The 23,031-nt window shown below is 42.8% G+C and overlaps 1 protein-coding gene across 9 annotated transcripts in view; it reads left to right on the top strand.

The window, feature by feature from the left end:
• Window positions 1-23,031, top strand: part of SCML4 (Scm polycomb group protein like 4) — a 107,660-nt gene that overhangs the window by 47,780 nt on the left and 36,849 nt on the right. For 8 of the 9 annotated variants that reach the window (XM_025294678.3, XM_025294673.3, XM_025294675.3 and 5 more), the window contains 2 exons: window positions 15,626-15,755; window positions 18,720-18,920. In XM_025294678.3, the coding sequence (XP_025150463.3) occupies window positions 15,626-15,755; window positions 18,720-18,920 (331 nt within the window). The remainder of the gene's footprint in view (window positions 1-15,625; window positions 15,756-18,719; window positions 18,921-23,031) is intronic. The other variant, XM_025294682.3, reaches the window with a different exon arrangement.

Genomic DNA, 23,031 nt, shown 5'->3' with positions numbered 1-23,031 from the left:
ATGTTTTCTGATCAGCATTTTGAATGTAACTCAGAAATGAATGTTAGCTGGTATTTTCACTTATTTTGAGGAGTAATAGAAATGTAAACAATGAAGTTGTATGTTGAAGTTTCACTCATTCGTCAAGGATGTGATTGACTTTGCTGAATCGGATACCAGTTGGTGAAAACAAAAAGTGTTTGTTTTCATGCTGTTCACTGTGTAATGGCTACAGAAAAGGCACACTTTAAGTTTAATTTGCATTTTAAGTATTTTCTCCATTACCCTCTTAAACCTGTGAGTCAACAAAACAGTAAATCCAGCCCTATTTGTAGCATTTGCCAATTTCCAAGGTGTAAATATTCCCAACATGGCCAATTTCAAGGCACAAACGTAATGTTCCAGAACGTGGAGCTGGTAAAAGATACTGCAGTATCACTCCTGTAACTGTATTTCCACACAGATGCAGCAGTAAAATAATTAGAAAGTGGTGAGTTTTGAGTGTCTTGTTGCCTTTGTTTTCAATATATTTTATTTAATTAATACTCTGTAAGTACATGCACTTCAGTTTTTAATAATTGCTGTGTTTAAACACAGATATTGCAAACAACTTGCAATATTCCTGAAAATTTAACAATCATATCTTGTGAACTGACATAAGCTGCTCCATCTCACCACTGCTCTGAGCTCTGCTACGCACAGAATGCCTGTAACTGCACGTTCCACATCCCCCCTCTTATCTGCAGGGCTGACCCCATGCCTGCTGATGCATAGAACTTAGCTGCCTCCCCCGTTTCTGTAAGAAACTCAGTCACAGCAATTTACATTCCTTGAAGTGTGTGGTCTCCACTAAAGGTTGTCGGGGTCACAGGACAGAGTGGACACTCCATTAAATATTTCACATGAATGGATCTGTTTTTCTGAATTCCACTTTAGCCAGTGATGGTTATTTTTGTTTTCCTTTTTCTTCCTTCTGTCTCCTGATAACTCATGGAGTACTGGCTTCATGGCCCTCTCCAGATCGCCTCTGTCAGGAGGAATTTAAGTCATTCTCTTCAGCCCCACCCAGCAGAACAGTAGCACCGCCACCGCCACCTCCCCCCATGCCCACCCACCCTGTTGCACTTCACCAGTTTCACTACCTCTCTGGGCCCAAAGGAGAATCTAAACCCAACATAGAGTTGGTGGGAGAAAGTTCCAGCATCCTCATGTTATTCCCATTCCATTTGCTCCCCTGAAAAGCACAAGAGACTAGACCATTACCCTCCCATCTCTGAGCATCCGCTTCTGTCTTCACTATTATGCAGGCAGTATATCGTATTGGGGTAATTTTATTTTCCTTGAGAAGTTTGTGCAAAGATTGGTTAACTGGGATCTCAGATTTGACTGAGGGGCATATTGCCAAAGCAGGTCCCAAGGCCAAAGGATACTGGCCCCTCCATCCCTTGCATGTTTAATGTCTCCCAAGGGCAAGGAGAAAAAGGTGTGGGTAGACTCAGACAGGCTGACTCCTCGGAATGGAATTAGGTCATTGGCCACAAACTTCTTGTTGTTGGAGCTGATTTGCATCTCCAACAGGCAAGTTTTTCTAGACTGAAGTCTGAGGTTAAACACGGTGAGGTATTCAGTTTTCCCCAACCCCACTTCCTGCATCGCTGCAGAACCCTGAGGGAGTTTTGTGTGAAGAAATAGAGCGAACCTAAAGGAGCAATGTGTCCCCAGGGAAAGCAATGGGCAGGGACGTTGACAAAGCTATCCTCCAAAGGAGTCAGAGAGGAAAACATGATTAAAAAGTGAAGGGAGGGAAAACATGATTAAAAAAAATAGAACCCAGTATATTAGTTTCCTAGGGCTCCTGTAACAAAATACAACAAACTGAGTGGCTTAAAAAATACAAAATTTTACAAAAATTTTATTTATTTTTAATTGAAATATAGTTGATTTACAATGTTGTGTTAGTTTCAGGTATACAGCAAACTGAATCAGTGATATATATATATATATATGTATTCTTTCATATATAAGAAAATATTTATTCTATATTATATAATATAGTTATAATGTTATATAATAGCATATATTGTAATTGTATATATATCATTATATAATTGTATATATATAATATTAGATATAACAACATTATATTATAATGTTGCTGTTGTGCTTAGTCGCTCAGTCATGCCCAACTCTTTGTGACCCTTTTGGACTGTAACCCACCAGGCTACTCTGTCCATGGGATTTTTCAGGCAGCAATACTGGAGTCGGTTGCCATTTCCTCCTCCAGAAGGCTCAGCAGGTTAAAGAATATGCCTGCAGTGCAGGAGACAAAGGAAACACTGGTTCAATCCCTGGGTAGAATATATGTATATATTGTCTTTCTCTGTCTGACTTACTTCACTTAGTATGATAATCTCTAGGTCCATCCATGTTGCTGCAAAAGGCATTATTTTAATCTGAATAATATTCCATTGGGTATATATACCACATCTTCTTTATTCATTTGTTGATGGAACAGTAGAAACTTATTGACTCAGTGTTCTGCAGGCTGGAAATCAAATCAGGGTCGGCCAGGTTGGTTCTTTCTGAGGGCTGGTAGGGAGGATCTTTTGTAGGTCTCTCTCCTAGCTTCTGGGGGCCTCAGGTGTTCTTTGGCTTTTTGGATTGTCTTCCCTCTGTGCATGTTTGTCTCTGTGTCCGAATTTCCCCCTTTTGTAAGGACACAGTCATACTAAATTAGCGCCCAATCTAATGAGCTCATCTTAACTTGATCATCTGCAAAGACCCTATTTCCCAATAAGATCACATTCACAGGTGCTGGGGGTTAGGACTCTAACATCTTTTGTGGGGAGACACATTTTAATCCATAGCATTCAGTGTAATAATCTTTATCTTTTAACTAGACATTTAGTCTATTTATATTTAAAGTAATTCTTGAAAAATTTGAGTTTAAATCGATATTTTGTGTATTCTATTCATCCTACTCATTCTGTGTTCCTTTTACCTGTCTTCCTGCCTTCTTTTTTTAAACATATAATTCTTTCTTTTCTACTCCTTGAAGTTTAAGCATTGTGTTTTATAGTATATTACTGATTGCTCTAGAAATTACAGCATGCTTACGTAGTAGAGTTTTCTAAAGTTAATCTTACATTTGCTTCTTCCCAGATAATACAAGGACCTTAGATCACTTTAAATTCGATTTATCACCATGTTTGAATATTATTGTCAACATACATCTTAATTATTTTTTGTTTTTTAATCCCCTTAAAACAATTATTTTTGTTTTGTAGAGTCATTTTCATTTAGAATCACTTGCTTACTTACCACTCAAAAATTCTTCATTCCTTTTCACATATCATACATCCTACCCGAAATCACTTTCCATTTGCCTGTAGTACATCTTTTAGAAGTCTTGTTTATAGATCCTCTAGTGAGGAATTCTCTTAGCTTTTGTTATCTAAAATTACCTTTAGTTCATCTTCACTTTTGGAAAAAAATAATTTTTCTGGGTCTGATTGTAGATTTCTAGGTTTTTATTTCCTTGCAGCACATTGAAGATATTATTTTGTTTATCTCCTGGGGTACATTGTTGTAAAGAACTCAGCTATCCTTCTGACTTACTGGAGCATTCCCTCAAATAAGGTTTTGTATTTTTAAGCTAATTTTAAGATTTTTTTTTCTTTTTCTTCAACATTCTACAATTTCATCCTGTTGTGTCTACCTATGGATTTCTTTTTTATTTATTGTGTTTAGAATTTGTTGGACTTCATGAATCTGTGTATTAGAATTTTCATCAGCTCTGGAAAATTCTAAGCCATTATCTTTTCAAATGTAACTTCTGTTCTATTCTTTCTGAAACTCTAACGTTAAAATGTCTATATTTTCCTTGTCTGTTGACCTTTCTTCCATAGTTTTTATGAATTTATCTACTTTTTTAATGAATTTCTTCTGACATATCTTCTGGCTCATTAATTCATTCTTTTTTTTTAATTTTATTTTATTTTTAAACTTTACAAAATTGTATTAGTTATGCCAAATATCATAATGAATCCGCCACAGGTATACATGTCTCCCCCCATCCTAAACCCTCCTCCCTCCTCCCTCCCCATACCATCCCTCTGGGTCGTCCCAGTGCACTAGCCCCAAGCATCCAGTATCGTGCATCGAACCTGGACTGACAACTTGTTTCATACATGATATTTTACATGTTTCAATGCCATTCTCCCACACCTTCCCACCCTCTCCCTCTCCCACAGAGTCCATAAGACTGTTCTATACATCAGTGTCTCTTTTGCTGTCTCGTACACAGGGTTATTGTTACCATCTTTCTAAATTCCATATATATGTGTTAGTATACTGTATTGGTGTTTTTCTTTCTGGCTTACTTCACTCTGGATAATAGGCTCCAGTTTCATCCACCTCATTAGAACTGATTCAAATGTATTCTTTTTAATGGCTGAGTAGTACTCCATTGTGTATATGTACCACCGCTTTCTTATCCATTCATCTGCTGATGGACATCTAGGTTGCTTCCATGTCCTGGCTATTATAAACAGTGCTGGATGAACATTGGGGTACACGTGTCTCTTTCCCTTCTGGTTTCCTCAGTGTGTATGCCCAGCAGTGGGACTGCTGGATCATAAGGCAGTTCTATTTCCAGTTTTTTAAGGAATCTCCACACTGTTCTCCATAGTGGCTGTACTAGTTTGCATTCCCACCAACAGTGTAAGAGGGTTCCCTTTTCTCCACACCCTCTCCAGCATTTATTACTTGTAGACTTTTGGATCGCAGCCATTCTGACTGGTGTGAAATGGTACCTCATAGTGGTTTTGATTTGCATTTCTCTGATAATGAGTGATATTGAGTATCTTTTCATGTGTTTGTTAGCCATCTGTATGTCTTCTTTGGAGAAATGTCTATTTAGTTCTTTGGCCCATTTTTTGATTGGGTCATTTATTTTTCTGGAGTTGAGCTGTAGGAGTTGCTTGTATATTTTTGAGATTAGTTGTTTGTCAGTTGCTTCATTTGCTATTATTTTCTCCCATTCTGAAGGCTGCCTTTTCACCTTGCTAATAGTTTCCTTTGATGTGCAGAAGCTTTTAAGGTTAATTAGGTCCCATTTGTTTATTTTTGCTTTTATTTCCAATATTCTGGGAGGTGGGTCATAGAGGATCCTGCTGTGATGTATGTCAGAGAGTGTTTTGCCTATGTTCTCCTCTAGGAGTTTTATAGTTTCTGGTCTTACGTTTAGATCTTTAATCCATTTTGAGTTTATTTTTGTGTATGGTGTTAGAAAGTGTTCTAGTTTCATTCTTTTACAAGTGGTTGACCAGATTTCCCAGCACCACTTGTTAAAGAGATTGTCTTTAATCCATTGTATATTCTTGCCTCTTTTGTCAAAGATAAAGTGTCCATATGTGTGTGGATTTATCTCTGGGCTTTCTATTTTGTTCCATTGATCTATATTTCTGTCTTTGTGCCAGTACCATACTGTCTTGATAACTGTGGCTTTGTAGTAGAGCCTGAAGTCAGGTAGGTTGATTCCTCCAGTTCCATTCTTCTTTCTCAAGATCGCTTTGGCTATTCGAGGTTTTTTGTGTTTCCATACAAATTGTGAAATTATTTGTTCTAGCTCTGTGAAGAATACCGTTGGTAGCTTGATAGGGATTGCATTGAATCTATAAATTGCTTTGGGTAGTATACTCATTTTCACTATATTGATTCTTCCAATCCATGAACATGGTATATTTCTCCATCTATTAGTGTCCTCTTTCATTTCTTTCACCAGTGTTTTATAGTTTTCTATATATAGGTCTTTAGTTTCTTTAGGTAGATACATTCCTAAGTATTTTATTCTTTCCGTTGCAGTGGTGAATGGAATTGTTTCCTTAATTTCTCTTTCTGTTTTCTCATTATTAGTGTATAGGAATGCAAGCGATTTCTGTGTGTTGATTTTATATCCTGCAACTTTACTATAGTCATTGATTAGTTCTAGTAATTTTCTGGTGGAGTCTTTAGGGTTTTCTATGTAGAGGATCATGTCATCTGCAAATAGTGAGAGTTTTACTTCTTCTTTTCCAATTTGGATTCCTTTTATTTCTTTTTCTGCTCTGATTGCTGTGGCCAAAACTTCCAAAACTATGTTGAATAGTAATGGTGAAAGTGGGCACCCTTGTCTTGTTCCTGACTTTAGAGGAAATGCTTTCAATTTTTCACCATTGAGGATAATGTTTGCTGTGGGTTTGTCATATATAGCTTTTATTATGTTGAGGTATGTTCCTTCTATTCCTGCTTTCTGGAGAGTTTTTATCATAAATGGATGTTGAATTTTGTCAAAGGCTTTCTCTGCATCTATTGAGATAATCATATGGTTTTTATTTTTCAATTTGTTAATGTGGTGTATTACATTGATTGATTTGTGGATAATGAAGAATCCTTGCATCCCTGGGATAAAGCCCACTTGGTCCTGGTGTATGATCTTTTTAATGTGTTGTTGGATTCTGATTGCTAGAATTTTGTTAAGGATTTTTGCATCTATGTTCATCAGTGATATTGGCTTGTAGTTTTCTTTTTTTGTGGGATCTTTGTCAGGTTTTGGTATTAGGGTGATGGTGGCCTCATAGAATGAGTTTGAAAGTTTACCTTCCTCTGCAATTTTCTGGAAGAGTTTGAGCAGGATAGGTGTTAGCTCTTCTCTAAATTTTTGGTAGAATTCAGCTGTAAAGCCGTCTGGACCTGGGCTTTGGTTTGCTGGAAGATTTTTTATTACAGTTTCAATTTCCGTGCTTGTGATGGGTCTGTTAAGATTTTCTATTTCTTCCTGGTCCAGTTTTGGAAAGTTGTACTTTTCTAAGAATTTGTCCATTTCTTCCACGTTGTCCATTTTATTGGCATATAATTGTTGATAGTACTCTCATATGATCCTTTGTATTTCTGTGTTGTCTGTTGTGATCTCTCCATTTTCATTTCTAATTTTATTGATTTGATTTTTCTCCCTTTGTTTCTTGATGAGTATGGCTAATGGTTTGTCAATTTTATTTATCCTTTCAAAGAACCAGCTTTTGGCTTTGTTGATTTTTGCTATGGTCTCTTTTGTTTCTTTTGCATTTATTCCTGCTCTAATTTTTAAGATTTCTTTCCTTCTACAGGCATACCTCAAGAAACAAGAAAAAAGTCAAATAAATAACCTAACTCTACACCTAAAGCAACTAGAAAAGGAAGAAATGAAGAACCCCAGGGTTAGTAGAAGGAAAGAAAGAAAACATTAATTCATTCTTTAGCTATATTTTTTGTTGTTGTTTAGTCACTAAGCCATATCCAACTCTTTGTGATCCCATGGACTATAGCCCACCAGGCTCCACCGTCCATGGGATTTTCCAGGCAAGAACACTGGAGGTGGGGTGCCAACCATGTCCAGCTCTTTGTGACCCCGTGGACTATAGGCTCCTCTGTCCATGGGGTTTCCCGGGCAAGAACACTGCAGCAGGTTGTCATTTCCTTCTCCAGGGGATCTTCGCAACCCATAGATTGAAACCATGTCTCCTGCTTGGCGGGTGGATTTTTACCCTTGAGTCACCTGGAAGCTATGTTTAGTATGCTGTTAGATCTGTTTATTTAGTTTTTAATTTTAATTACTGTATAGAAGTTCAATTTGGTTCTTTTGTAGTTTTGCTGTTATTTTTATAGTTTTCTGTTCTCCAGAGATATTTTCAAACTTGTCTTTTATATCTTTATACAGAATATCAGAGTTGCTTTCATGATCTCAGTCTGATAATTGAAATATTTCAAGTATTTCTAGAGTTTGATTTCTGTGTGTTTTTATTGCCCATTCTTGCTTGGTTCCTTGCTTTCTTGTGTGTTTGAGCTGTGTTATTCATTGACTTTGAAAAATTATTTTGGAGATTTCTTTGAGACCTTTCTCCAGTGATGATTTGAGTTTGTTTTTTCAGGTAATCTGGGAGCATTGCCGATTGGGTAATTTTTAAACTAACTTCACAGCCTAAAGTTTTCTTGGTTACCCAAGTTTTGTGAATTTGGGCTGCAAACCTATGTGAGCTCTGGCTTGTGGCAATATCTTCCCAGGGATTCTGCATACCCCCTCCCCCTGTATTACCTCCCCCTGTATTAAGGCAACTTTCCTGAGAGTCAGGTATGGGTGTGGTGAAACAGGACAAGTTTACAGCTAGCTGGCTTACCCTTACCCAGAGGTTTTAACCCTTTGGGTGAACCCTGGGATCTATGGCAATTCCAAGGCCTAGGTTTCACCTGTATTTGGGCCCAATCACAATGGTGTGATCACTGACCTAGAGCCAGACATCCTGGAATGTGAAGTCAAGTGGGCCTTAGAAAGCATCACTACGAACAACACTAGTAGAGGTGATGGAATTCCAGTTGAGCTATTCCAAATCCTGAAAGATGATGCTGTGAAAGTGCTGCACTCAATATGCCAGCAAATTTGGAAAACTCAGCAGTGGCCACAGGACTGGAAAAGGTCAGTTTTCATTCCAATCCCAAAGAAAGGCAATGCCAAAGAATGCTCAAACTACCACACAATTGCACTCATCTCACATGCTAGTAAAGTAATGCTCAAAATTCTCCAAGCCAGGCTTCAGCAATATGCGAACCGTGAACTTCCTGATGTTCAAGCTGGTTTTAGAAAAGGCAGAGGAACCAGAGATCAAATTGCCAACATCTGCTGGATCATGGAAAAAGCAAGAGAGTTCCAGAAAAATATCTATTTCTGCTTTCTTGACTATGCCAAAGCCTTTGACTGTGTGGATCACAATAAACTGTGGAAAATTCTGAAAGAGATGGGAATACCAGACCACCTGATCTGCCTCTTGAGAAATCTGTAGGCAGGTCAGGAAGCAACAGTTAGAACTGGAAATGGAACAACAGACTGGTTCCAAATAGGAAAAGGAGTTCGTCAAGGCTGTATATTGTCACCCTGTTTATTTAACTTATATGCAGAGTACATCATGAGAAATGCTGGACTGGAAGAAACACAAGCTGGAATCAAGATTGCTGGGAGAAATATCAATAACCTCAGATATGCAGATGACACCACCCTTATGGCAGAAAGTGAAGAGGAACTAAAAATCCTCTGGACGAAAGTGAAAGTGGAGAGTGAAAAAGTTGGCTTAAAGCTCAACATTCAGAAAATGAAGATCATGGCATCCGGTCCCACCACTTCATGGGAAATAGATGAGGAAACAGTGGAAACAGTGTCAGACTTTATTTGGGGGGGGCTCCAAAATCACTGCAGATGGTGACTGCGGCCATGAAATTAAAAGACGCTTACTCCTTGGAAGGAAAGTTATGACCAACCTAGATAGCATATTCAAAAGCAGAGACATTACTTTGCCAACAAAGGTCTGTCTAGTCAAGGCTATGGTTTTTCCTGTGGTCATGTATGGATGTGAGAGTTGGACTGTGAAGAAGGCTGAGCGCCGAAGAATTGATGCTTTTGAACTGTGGTGTTGGAGAAGACTCCTGAGAGTCCCTTGGACTGCAAGGAGATCCAACCAGTCCATTCTGAAGGAGATCAGCCCTGGGATTTCTTTGGAAGGAATGATGCTAAAGCTGAAACTCCAGTACTTTGGCCACCTCATGCGAAGAGTTGACTCATTGGAAAAGACTCTGATGCTGGGAGGGATTGGGGGCAGGAGGAGAAGGGGACGACAGAGGATGAGATGGCTGGATGGCATCACTGACTCGATGGACATGAGTCTGAGTGAACTCTGGGAGTTGGTGATGGACAGGGAGGCCTGGCGTGCTGCAATTCATGGGGTCGCAAAGAGTCGGACACGACTGAGCGACTGATCTGATCTGATTCTTTATATTATATATTGTTAGCCCCTCCTACTTTTACTAATCTTACATTTTATCCATTGTAAGTAGTTGTTTTCAGTTGATCCAAATAACATAGTTTTCTATATTCCCAGAAACAAAACTCCAAAGAAATTTAGGATGCCACATTTCTTCTAATCAACACTCAAAAATATGGCACTGACACTGGTTTTATCTCAAACTCTTTGTTTTCAAAAGTGGTCTAATGCAAGGTACATAAATAACATTATGAGTTGAAAGAGAACTTAGAAACCAACAACCCGGACTTCCCTGGAAATCCAGTGGTGAAGACCCCATGCTTCCACTGCAGGGGGCATGAGTTCAATCTCTGGTCAGGAGAACTAAGATCCCACATGCTGTGTGGTACAGCCAAAAATAAATAGATAAATCCAACAACCCTATCCTCATTTAGGGCTTCCCTGGTGGTGCTAGTGGTAAAGAACCTATCTGCCAATGCAGGAGACGTAAGAGATCCAAGTTCTATCCCTGGGTTGGGAAGATCCCCTGGAGAAGGGCATGGCTATCCACTCCAGAATTCTTGCCTGGAGAATCCCATGGACAGAGGAGCCTGACAGGCTACAGTCCATAGGGTCGCAACGAGTTGGACACAACTGAAGCAACTTGGCAGGCACACACCCTCATTCTGAGGATGAAGCCCAGAGGTATTGAGTGGTTTCCTCAGAGTCCCATGTGAGCTGGGGGCAGGACCAGGATTAGAACTCCAGCCTCTCTGAGGCCTGTGTTCTCTTCACTCCCCTGCAGTTTGCTGGGCAACACGAAATCATGTCAGTTCTCAGTGTCCACTTCCCAGATGAGGAAATGTGGATGCTCAGCTTCTTTTCATGTCTTCTCCCAGAAGTACTACATAGAACCTATCATGTGGTATTTTGCAGGCTTACTGCTTGAGTAGTAGAGGAGGAATATTTAGAATCTTGGAGACAAGCGAGTCTTTCGCAAAGTTAACTAAATGAGCAACAAGTAAAATGCTAATGTTTTAAACTAATGTAATAGAAATATATTATCAAAACAAAGTTTATGTGACTAAATCTAGAAGTTATCTTTGCTTTTGCATTTTATCTCTACCATCACCTTAATTTCAATTCCAAAATACACCTGAATCCAACCAATTCTTTGTCTTCACTACTTTTACCCTAGTTCAGCCACCTATGCCTCTTGCCTGCACCATATGATAACCTCCTCACTAGTGTTCTTTTCTCTATTTTTGTACCCCCTCATCTATTCTCTGTATAGCAGCCATACTTTATAAAATAAAAGCTAGGATGTGTCTTTCTCTGCTTAAAATGCTCTAATTGTTTCCATTCCTCTTAGAGACTGTATTTATTTACTCAGGCTGCTATAACAAAGTACCACAAAGAGTGTGGCTTGAAACAGGAGTTCTGGAGGCTAGAAGTCCAAAAGTAAGATATTGGCAGGGACATGCTCTCTCTGAAGGTTCTAGTGGTTCTGAAGGTTCTTGACTCTTCTGAGCGTCTGGTGGTTGCCTGCAATCCTTGGTGTTCTTTGGTTGTAGACCTATCACTTGATAGGTCTTGATTGTAGACCTATCATCACTTGATTGTAGTCCTATCACTCCAATCTCTGCCTCCATTGCCATATGGCATTCTACCTGTGTGTATGTGTTCAGATTTCCCTCTTCTTATAAGGACACAAGTCACTGGTATTAAGGCCCACTCTAACCCAGTGTGGCCTCATCTTAACTTGATTACATCTGCAAAGACCCTATTTCGCAGTCAAGTCCCATTCACAGGTACTGGGGCTTAGGACTTGAACATGTCTTCTTGAGAGGCACAGGATTCAGTCTACAGCAGTGACCTAGAAAGTCCTCATGATTGGGCCCTGACCACCTGGCTGACCCCATCTTATTTCCTTCTGCCTTGCTTACAATTCCAGCCACTCTGGCTTCCTTGTACTTTGAAGAAGCCAAGCTTTAGGAGGTTTACACTGACCACTCTGTCTGCTTGGAAAGTTTTTTCCCCAGGCTCCCTCTTGTTATTCAGATTTTGAAGTAGGTGTCACTTCCTTATCGGCCTACCCCAGTCACCCGGTTCCCTTTTATCACATCACCATATTCTACCTCTCAGAGTAGTACTTATCACAATGTGACATTTTTGTTGTGTGTTTCTTGTTTCCTCCTACTATGATATTAGCTCATCAAGAACAATGACCTTATCTCCCCCATTCACAGCTGTATCTTCAGCACCTAGAACAGTTCCCTGTGCACAGTAGGTGCTCAATGAATATTTGTTGAGTGAATGACTACCTCATAGAATGAATTTTTTTTCCCTTTTCAGACTTAGCTTAAATGATGCAACTTGGAAAGAGCAGCTCCTGCCTAAACAATACTTAGGGACCATTGCAAAATGTATTGGGAACATGTTTTTTAAAGGGGATCATGAGCAAGTTGTAAGGTAAGAGGGTGGGTCTTCAAAGATTGGGGAGATATGGTCCCAAGTGGGTAGGTGTAGAAAATGTAGATGGGTCCTGGGAGGAAGATGGATAATTCCCTTTCCTGCTGTGGCTACAGAGCAGGAAACTTGGAACTCATTTGTATTTCTGGAATTTCTAATAATAAAAGTATAATACCAGCAGCAATAATGATAATAAATGTTTACCGAGTTCTCACTTGGCACTAGCCCTGTACTAAATGTTTATACTTCATTCTTACCATCCTTCTGAGAAGGTATCATCCTTACAGATGAGAAAAGGCAGACTCTGAAGGCTGAGTAACAAGACTTAGCACAGCGTTAATGAGTGACTGAGCTGGGTTTTGAACCCAGATCCAAAAGCTAGTGCCCCACTGCATGTGCCCACTGCTACCCTGAACTTAATTATTGTTGGCTGTGCTGGGTCTTCGTTGCTGTGTGTGGGCTTTCTCTAGTCGTGGCGGGCGGGGGGTGGGTACTCTTTAGCTGCACTGCATGGGCTTCTCATTGTGGTGGCTTCTCTTGCCGGCAGAGCACAAGCTCCGGAGTGCGTGGCCTTCAGTAGTTACATCAGTTAGTTGCCCCACGGCATGTGGGACCTTCCCAGGCCAGGGATCCAACCTGTGTACCCAGCATTGGCAGGCGAATTCTTAACCACTGGACCACCAAGGAAGTTCCTGAACTCATTTTTAAGTTCTGCTCTGTTTTTTCATCCTCTACTGATAGGCAATGTTAGTCACTCAGTCATGTCCACCTGTTTGCGACCCCGTGGACTGTAGCTCGTCAGACTCCTCTGTCCATGTAATTTCCCGCTGAAGACAGCAGGAACAAGAAACACTCCAGGCCCTTACTTTGGATCTGTGAATGGAAAAGAAAGATGAGCCACTCCCAGATTCCCCAGCCCCTTTGGTGGAGGCTCCAGCTGGCAGGGGCCACCTCTACCCTTCTGCTTCATTCCCTTCACTATACTTTAACACAGCAAAGCACAGCCACTGGCAACCAAACCCTGGATGAGGAATCGCCACACCCATTTGATTATGGTTTTGAATTTCAGGTAAAGGTGCCAAAGCTGACAGCATCTGTATGGGGCTGTTGGCTTTGAAGGCCAAGGGTTAGCTCTTGTATGTCAGAGCAAGGCGTCCTGGGCAGCAAATCTTCTTCCAGTCTTATGTTGCCAAGAAAGAGGCCTCTTCTTCTTCCTTCTTATTTGTGTTTTATTTATTTTTTTATTTTTTCCTATTTGTGCCAGATTCTGTTTTTAAGATTTTTAAAATAAACTATATTTTAGAATAGTTTTAGGTTTAGAGAAGAGTAGCAAAGATACAGAGGATTCTCATATACCAGACACCTAGTTCCCGTTATTGTTAACATCTTACATTATTGTGTTACATTTGTCACAGCTAGTGAATTAATAATAATACATTATTGTTAAATAATATCACTATTTTAATGAGATTCATTACTTTTTCCCTGTTCTGTTACAGAATTCATCCAGGATACCTCATCACACATTCAGTCATCATGTCTCCTCTGGGCTGTGAAAGTTTCTTAGACTTTTGTTGTTTCTGATGACATTGGCAGTTTTGAGGAGTATTGGTCATGTATTCTGTAAGGGCTTCCCTGCTGGCTCAGATGGTAAGGAATCTGCCTGCAGTGAGGGAGACCTGGGTTTGATCCCTGGGTCAGGAAGATCCCCTGGAGAAGAGAATGGCAACCCATCTCCAGTGTTCATGGAGAATCCCATGAACAGAGGAGCCTGACAGGCTACAGTCCATGGGGTCACAAAGAGTCGGACACAACTGAGTTACTAACACTTTCACTTTCATTCTATGAAATATTCTGCAATTTGGACTTGTTTGAAGTTTATCCCATGATTAGATTGGGATTATGGGTTTTTGGAAAAGAGGTCTCACAAGTAAGGTGCCATTACCATCATGTCTTATCAAGGGTGCATACTATTGACATGGTTTATCACTGTGGATGGTGATCTGGCTCCCCTAACTGTGGTGGTGTTTGACCGGCTTATCTCCTGTAAAGATACTTTTTTCCCCATTTCCATACTGTCCTCTTTGGAAGGAAGTCACTATGCGTGGCCCACACTCAGGAGTGAGGAGCTATGCTCCACAATAAAATACTTAGAATTGTTATACCTGAGAGATTTGTCTATTCTCCCCATATATTTACTTAGTCAGTCATTCATTTATGTAAGTATGGAGTCATGGATATTCACTATAGACTTTTTTTTTTTTTACTACTTTCTTTATCTATTGCTCGTGTTGCTCCTGGTTTGACCACTGAAACTCTTTCAGATGACTCCTTTGTCCCTGTGACCTACCCCTTTCATTGTTTGTGTATGTAGGTGGTTTTTTAATTTAGTACTTTCCTACTTTTTGGCACAGTAAGATGATCCAGGCTCATCTTGTATGTTTCCTGCCCTAGGCCTAGAATCGGTCATTTCTTCAAAGATTCCTGGTTCTTTTGATTGAAGAATGGTATTAGAAATCAAGATAGCAGCATTTTGTTTTATATTATCTATTAAAAAACAAAACAAGCCATTAAAAAAGAAAGCAGCAATGAAAAGCAGTCTGGAGCAGGGTTGAAACACAGGTCAGCAGTGAAGAGGTGAAATAACTGACTTACTCATATTTTTAGGGTGGAGAACTGAAATTAGAAACTTGTCTGTTGAACCGTGGTACAAAGAGTGATTTGTTGGTATTGATCCATCACCCAGTCATCTCTCCCTTCATCCATAACAGCAAATTTCAGCTCCTCATTTGTGATTTCAAGTGAGCAACGTTCAAGGTGGCTGCTTGTCACCACCAAAGAATGCACTCATCTGCACTCTTAGGCTCCACCACAGGAAAAAAACCCTGAGAAGCATTTGGAAGACCAGCTCCTGCTCTCTTTGCCAGCAGGATCCAGTGCGCTCTGTGAGCAGAAAGCTCAGCAGAGTAGACAGAGCTTCAGGGCTGCTCACTGGCTGGCTGGCTGGAAAACCCTGTCTCAGGAACCTCAGGAGCACAGGGGCTCAGGCGGGGAACGGACCCCACCCTGCATCCTGCCCTCAGGAGGCTTACGGGCTTCAACTCTTCACACCTCTGTGTGTCCCACACCCACTGCCTGACACAGTCATTTCCTGGGCAGCTCCACTGTAAGGACGGGGTGCAGAGCTCAGCTCTGGGTGTGATCCAAACTTGAGTCTTGATCATGAACTTGAATCTGAAGTTCAGCTTCCAAAACAGCACAGTAGGAAGCATGATGGAGTAGCAGTGGTTAACTGAGCCCAGGAATGAGCTTGGGAAGGTATAGGGAGCATCTCCAGATTTTTCACTGCTTCCATGGGTTCTCTCTTGCAGCTTAAGTCTCGAGTTCTCATGACTCCTTTAGCCCTGTCTCCTCCACGGAGCACACCGGAGCCCGATCTCAGCTCCATCCCTCAGGATGCAGCCACCGTACCCAGCTTGGCAGCTTCACAGGCTCTCACAGGTAGGTCAGGTGAATGAACTCCAAAGCTGTGATGACTTGTCCACAAGCTAAAGTTCTTTTGTGAGCTAGTGAGCCACCACCGAGATGGCTCAAATGAAGGATTTAATGTGTGTTAGCTGGACAACACATAGGATGACCAAATTCTCTGAGAACATCTATTTAAATGTCTCACAGCCTGAATTATTTGCAGTTGTTTTTCAATGCATCTTGAATTTGCTGGTTGCTGTTGGTGGATGGGGACTAGAAAGAGTGATTGTTGGCCCATCTTCTTCTCTTCACAGACAGGTTAACTTTGTACCAATAGTGAGCCTGCTCACCTCAAAGAGTTTCTGTCCCTGTGTTTGTGCTTCCAGATCTCCTAAGGATCCTGATGTCCCCCAGTCCCACCTAGTACCAGCCAGTCCAGTCAGGGTAGAGCTCTGCCCAGTCTCTCTGATGGGGTGTCCACCAGTGGACTGACAGTTCCATCCCAAGAGTAACAGCAATAGGATTGTCTCTTTCTCTCTTACACACACACACACGCACACACACACACAGATCCCCCTCATCACAAACCACCCCCAGCCCTGTCCCACTTAAATTCCTTGGTGCCCTCCCCATACTGTTAGGTAAAAACCAAACTTTGCAGTATGGCCTACAAGGCCCTGCTCTAGTCTTTAGGGCCCACCATAGGATCATTGCATATTCTCTCTTCTCTTTCTGGAATGATTTTTCCTCTGGTCACCCTCTCTTGTATCTCAGCTCAGGTAGTGGTGGTGGTTTAGTCACTCATTCATGTCCAACTCTTGTGACCCCATGGACTGCAGCCCATCAGGCTCCTCTGTCCATGGAATTTTCCAAGCAAGGATATTGGAGTGGGTAGCCATTTAGTACTCCAGGGGATCTTCCCAACTCAAGGATGGAACCCAGGTCTCCCACATTGCAGGCCGATTCTTTACCATCTGAGCCACCAGAGAAGCCCCATCTCAGCTCAGGCACTTCCCTCAAAAAAGCTTTCACTGACTTTCCTGCCAGGGTTCCCAGGAAGAGCTCTTCTAGCCCCTCCCTAGTGTTTTTGCAGCCAAGGTCCCACTTCACTTTCTGTAGTTCTCTGAGTAGATCTATCTCCCCTGCAGGGCCCTAAGCTCTCTGAAGCCAGGGATCATGTAGATTTGCTTCACCATTTTCTCTGTAGGGCCTAGCACACTACTGCCTGGCATGAAGGTCCCTTGTCAATTCGGTTTTACTGAATCATCTGGGCTTAGTAGGGGAGAAGGCAACCTGGTAGAGTGAAAAGAGCACACAGGTCATGACATCAGAAAGACGTGAGTTCAGATCCCCGTTGCACCACTAATTATACTTTCTGAGCAGCCACTTCACCACTTTTTACCTCAGTTTCTTCATTACCAACAAAATAATAATATTTAGTTCTCAGGTTTATTTTGAAAATCGAACAAGGTAAAGTATATACAATGCCTGGACTATATAGTAGCTGTTCAGTAAAAACTAATTTTCTTCAACTTTATTACTGTTTAATCCTTCCAAAATTCTTATGGTTTCCTCTTAAAGTCTCTCTTCAACACTCCTCTGCATGAGTGGCCCCCAAGGTAAGATGCTCATATCTGGGCTGGGGACACAGGGAGACATAAGAGGAGTCATTAACCTGTGGAAGAAAATATGATAGCTACTATTAATATTTCTTTTTATATCACCCTTTAAATTTTTCTATTTTTTGGTTGCATTTTAAATGTATGCAATGCATTAATATGGTTGAGAATGTCTATAACCTATAAATAAATAAACACATTTGGGGACACATGCTCAAAAGATTTTTTTACCAGTATGATGTATTTAAAACTGCAGGGAGGAGTCCCCTGGTGATCCAGTGGTTAAGAATCCACCTGCCAATGCAAGGGACACATGTGCAATCCCTGGTCCAGGAAGATCCCACATGACTCGAGGCAACTAAGCCTGTGTGCCACAGCTACTGAACCCATGCTGTAGAGCCCATGCTCCGCAACTAGAGAAGCCACCGCAAGGGGAAGCCAGTGTACTGAAACTGGAGGGTAGCCTGCATGCAGCAACAAAGACCCAGCACAACCAAAAATAAATACAATTTTAAAAGAAAAAAAAAACAAAACTAAAACTACAGAGGCTTTTGGTTGGGCTCACCTAAATGGACTACTGAGTGTTCATTATCCCTGAGGTTGTTGATAGAATTCTCTTTAGAACTCATCGAATATACAGTTTTTGGAGTAATTAGCATCATGTCGATTTTTTTTTTAACTGAAGGTTAACAACAACCATGATGGCAAATGCCAAACATTATGTATAGCTTGAGAGCTTCTTGAGAGGAGAAGGGAAGGTTTTTTTTTTTTTTTTTTTAATGGAAGATAATTGCTTTACAATGTTGTGTTGGTTTCTGCCACACAACATGAATCAGCCATACACCTGTCTCCTCCCTCTTGAACCTCTCTCCCACTTTCTACTCCATCCCAACCCTTTAGGTCATCACTGAGCATCAGGCTGAGCTCCCTGTGTTATATAGCAACTTCCCACCAGCTATCTATTTCACATATGGTAATGCATATGTTTCAGTGCTACTCTCTCAGTTTGCCCAGAGGGAAGATTTTATATGTGTATATTCCCAGCATAGAAATACATTTGTACACACAGTCCATAACTGTCTATGCTTCAGATTTGAATACATCGGAGGGAACACACCTGTCTGTCTCTTCCCAACCAGGAGGCTGTCTTGAGAGTAAGCCCTGGCAGTTGGAAGTGATTGACTCTCTTGTCTCTTTTACTTGTCAAGTTGGAAAGAATTGGTGCCACTTTGGCCTTTTCAGCTTTCCCAAGGCCAGAGCCAAGGGGACATGGCTGAGGCATCCTGCCCCCTCCCCTCTGCCCCCAGCCCCGCATATAGGAGCCACTCCAAGCCTGATGTGCTTTGATACTGAGGGCTTTGTGGGTCTGTTTCCACAGTCTGCCTCTACATCAACAAGCAAGCCAATGCAGGGCCGTACCTGGAGAGGAGGAAGGTGCAGCAGCTCCCTGAGCACTTCGGGCCCGAGCGGCCGTCAGCAGTCCTGCAGCAGGCTGTGCAAGCGTGCATCGACTGCGCCCACCAGCAGAAGCTGGTCTTCTCCCTGGTCAAGCAGGGCTACGGTGGTGAGATGGTGTCAGGTAAGGCCCTGGAGTGGACTGTATGAGGAGGGCAATGCAGGAGACCCTGGTTCAATTCCTGGGTTGGGAAGGTCCCCTGGAAAAGGGATAGGCTAACCGCTCCAATATTCTTGGGCTTCCCTGGTATCTCAGACAGTAAAGAATCCACCTGCAATGCAGGAGACCTGGGTTTAATCCCTGGGTTGGGAAGATCCCCTGAAGGAGGGTGTGGCAACCCACTCTTGTATTCTTGCCTGGAGAATCTCCATGGACAGAGGAGCCTAGTAAGCTACAGTCCATGGGATCGCAAAGAGTCAGACACGACTGAGCGACTAAGCATGGCATCCATGGGTGTCTCCAAAGAGGAAAGCAGCTGAATCAGGCTTGGGGGACTGTGGCCAGGGTCTGTCTCCATCTGCTGGGCTCCAGAGGCCTTAAATGAGCCTGTGTGCCAAAGGGGCTTGAGGAGAAGAGGCTCCCAGACCTGGGTAAGAAAACTAGACATCTGAATCCTCTCCCTTGACTTGTCCCTTTCTCTCATCTCCACTTCCAGCTCATCAATAAATCCTATTGTTCTAACTTCCAAATACATTCAGAATCAAGCCACTTTTCATGACCCACAGTAATCACTCTGGTTCTTTCCAAATCTAAGCCAGATCATGCCCCTCCTCTGCTCCAAATCCTCAACAGCTCTCATGTCACTCCCAGAAAAAGCTCACATCCTTACAAGGGCTCCCAGGCCCCATGTGACCTGGCTCTGGTCACTTCTCTCTCTTGTTTTGTTTTTTTGTTTTTTTGTTTTTTTTTTTTTTTGGTCACTTCTCTTAAGTCCTCCACTTGACTCTGGTCACAATGGCTTCCTTCTTATGTCCTCCAACCATGCTCCTCCTGCCTCAGGACATTTGCAACTGCTGTTCTCTCTTTCTGGAATGTTCTTTCTCCAAGTGTCCATGTGACTTGCTCCTAGACTTCCTTCAGATTTATAGTCAAATGCCACCTTCTCAAAAATCCCTTTCCTGACTACCCTGTCTGACATATCAGCCTTTGTCACTATTTATTCTCCCTTCCTCCATTTCATTCCTTTTTCATAGCACTTGTCACTGTGCAGGGAAGTGGGGAAAGTTCATGGTCTCAACCTATCTCACAGGATATGTTTTTGTTTGTATTTAACAAGAGCTCAATCCCACCTCGCAGCACACTCCTCCAGTTTCCACCCTGACTGAACAGCATCCAGGGGGAGGGGAAGTTGTCACCACAAGGCGGAGGCAGACTTCAGAGCTCTGTCCCCTTCAGCTGCTCCCCTGACCGAGACTGTCTGTCTTCTCCACATGTACAGTGGTTGTCCACCACTTGCCCTTAAGGCCTGGGAGCTCCAGACCTTTGCAAGATGCTTTGAATCCAAGAGGACAGCCTGGTGTCTTCTCTGGCCCAGCATCACGGACACAGCCTCCATATACCCAGGCAAAAGGGAGCCAACTTTCCATTCACAGGGCAGTACAGGTGAACCCACTGGCTGGCTAAGAGAGGATTTGAGAGAGGGGCCTCTAATGTGGCTGTGTCCTGCAAAAACGAAACATGAGTGCTTTACTGGACTCCAGATAAATAACCAGGGTTTGCAGGTGGGGAGATTTTGCAGCACAGCGTCACCAGCTCATCCTGACTCAGCCCTCCTTCTGGAGCTCCCTCTGAGAAGGAAGCTGGATCTGTCTAGCTGGTAACTGATTAAAACAGAACTTGGCGAGGTCTGGGTGCATGTGTCTGACCCAGGGTGACTTCTAAGACACTCCAGCAGATGCGGGCAGAAGAGAGGAGGAAGAAGAACTGCACCAAGAGGGGGCCAAGAGGAGAGTCCCACTGTCAGACCTCTGAGGGCTCCTTGGCTGTTCTTTCCTGATCTGAGAGCCAGGTTCTCGAACCTGGACTGCTCTCTGAGATTGAAAGCCTTGTCCTTTTCCTGGCTAAACAGCAGAGCTCAAGACACAGACCAGTGCTCAGAGAAAGCTCTTCCTGCGCTCTGCGCCCCTCCCTCTTGAGTGAATCCCACCCAGGTTCTTTGTGGCCCTGCCCTCGACTGGGAGAGCAGACCCCTAACTCTCTGATCTGCTGCTCAGCTCTTCTGTGGCCTCAGGGGCCTCGGCACTGGCAAGGAGGTTCTACAGAGCCTGGCACCAATGCCCGAGCAGGCAGAGCCCTGCCAAGTTTCCCTTGGCTGAGGGATTCCCAGGAAGGTCAGAGTGGAGTGCCTGGTCTTGGAGAATGCAGTGGCACTGAGGAGCCTCCTCCTCCTTGAGGTTGTGAAGCAACACAGTGGTCTTCCACTTTTCTGGTGGTGATGTGGAAGCCCAGCAAGATGACGATTGCTCCAAGGTGGTTTAGGGAGGGGCTTAAGGAGAAAGACCAGACTCCCCCACTGTCCACCTAGAACCTGAGCCTTCAGACACTGCTTTTTAAACATCCTCGTGGGCACAACGTGTAGAAAATAGTGACACGAGTGTGGGCATCGTGGACCTGAAGAACTCAAACCTCCATGGTTGGGCCTCAGGCCACCCCAGAGGCTGAGGTCCCATGTCCCAGTACCACGGCCCATTCCCAGCACACCTGTTGGGATGCTCTGCCTTAGCCATGTTCTCCCAGAGGGGTAGCTATTGTGATCTCACATATTACACGTCTGCTTCCAGGAGGTGGGATTTTCCCACTGTGTGAGCTTCCAGTAATCTCCGGGAATGTGGAAACCCTGATCTAAGGCACAGGCCTGATGCCCCAGACCCACCTGCTGTGTGGTCAGTCTCCATCTCACCTAGTCTTTTAAGGTATGGGAGGTGAGCAGCAGTGCCTGCCCCTCCCCACTTCCCCCCCTCCCCCCACCCAAGAGGGAATCTCCAGCATGTCCCAGAGGTCAAGATCCTCCTTACTGAGCACCTTGGCAGCTCTTTGCTGACTCTCCCAATCAGAGTCATTATTATGGAGTATTAAAGTGACAGGCAAATGCCCCTTAGAGGCCACGGGAGCTGGAAAAACACTCCAGGCCTTCTCAGTTTCCTCGTCTACATTATGGGATCATAACCTTCTTTCCACTGTCTTCACAGGACAGTCAGACAGCATAAATGAGGTGATAGACATGAAAGCTCTTGTTAAATTATTAAAAGTTACACAAAAGAAATGATTCTTTTTATTTCTAATTTGAATGGGTAGGTGTGTGTGAGAGTTTATTTTTCAGTTCTGAAATCAAAGTTAGCTCTGGTCGCCCTGTCCCAGCCCTTGCAGTGTGCTAGCCTTTGGGAGCTAGAGTATAAAAGCCCAGGCTGCGTTCCACATGTGCGCACTGAGGGCAGAGCCTGGAGGAGGAGGGGAGCAGAATGTCCTGCTGGGGATCTTCTTGTGTGTTCCCCACACTGGAGCTGGTGTGTGAGCTTCACATGGCAACAGAGTTCCGTGAGGAGGATTACACAAAGAAACAAGTTCTCAGCTGGAGGAACTGGATGTTTCTTCAAAATTCTGGTAGCCCTAGAGAAATTGAGTGTGATCTAGCATCACTGCAGAGAGAACACCGTTGGAGTTCTTTTATAAAGACTCCTCCCCAGAAGGCTGAATGAACCCTGAACACTGGGTTAGAATTGGACACCTCAGTATGAACTCAGTTTTATTTGAATATACATATATATCTAGATCTGGGCTTCCCCAGTGGCATGATGAATCTGCTTGCAGTGCAGGAGATGTGCAGGAGATGTGGGTTCAATCCCTGGGTCTGGAAGATACCCTGGATGAAGGCATGGCAACCCACTACAGTATTCTTGCTGGGAAAATCTGGTGGACAGAGGAGCCTGGCAGGCTACAGTCCATAGGGTTACAAAGAGTCAGACACTACTGAAGGGACTGAACACACATACCCGTGCACACACACGCACACACACACAGTCACATCTAGATACAGACATTTATCAAGACCCACCTTTGATCCAAGTCTGTTTATCTAGAGTTGCTTAAAAAATGACGGTGTGTCAGAGGGATGCAGGAGTAAATCTGCAAGCTCCCAAAAGATAAAAACTGGAATAATTTAGCAATAAAATAAATAACATAGTGTTGGACAACCCACAGTACAAAATAAATATATTGAGTCTACACTGTTATTAAT

This window comes from Bubalus bubalis, chromosome 10 (genome assembly GCF_019923935.1).
Source record: "Bubalus bubalis isolate 160015118507 breed Murrah chromosome 10, NDDB_SH_1, whole genome shotgun sequence".
Taxonomy (NCBI): domain Eukaryota; kingdom Metazoa; phylum Chordata; class Mammalia; order Artiodactyla; family Bovidae; genus Bubalus; species Bubalus bubalis.
This window is presented reverse-complemented; position numbering and strand designations above follow the sequence as displayed.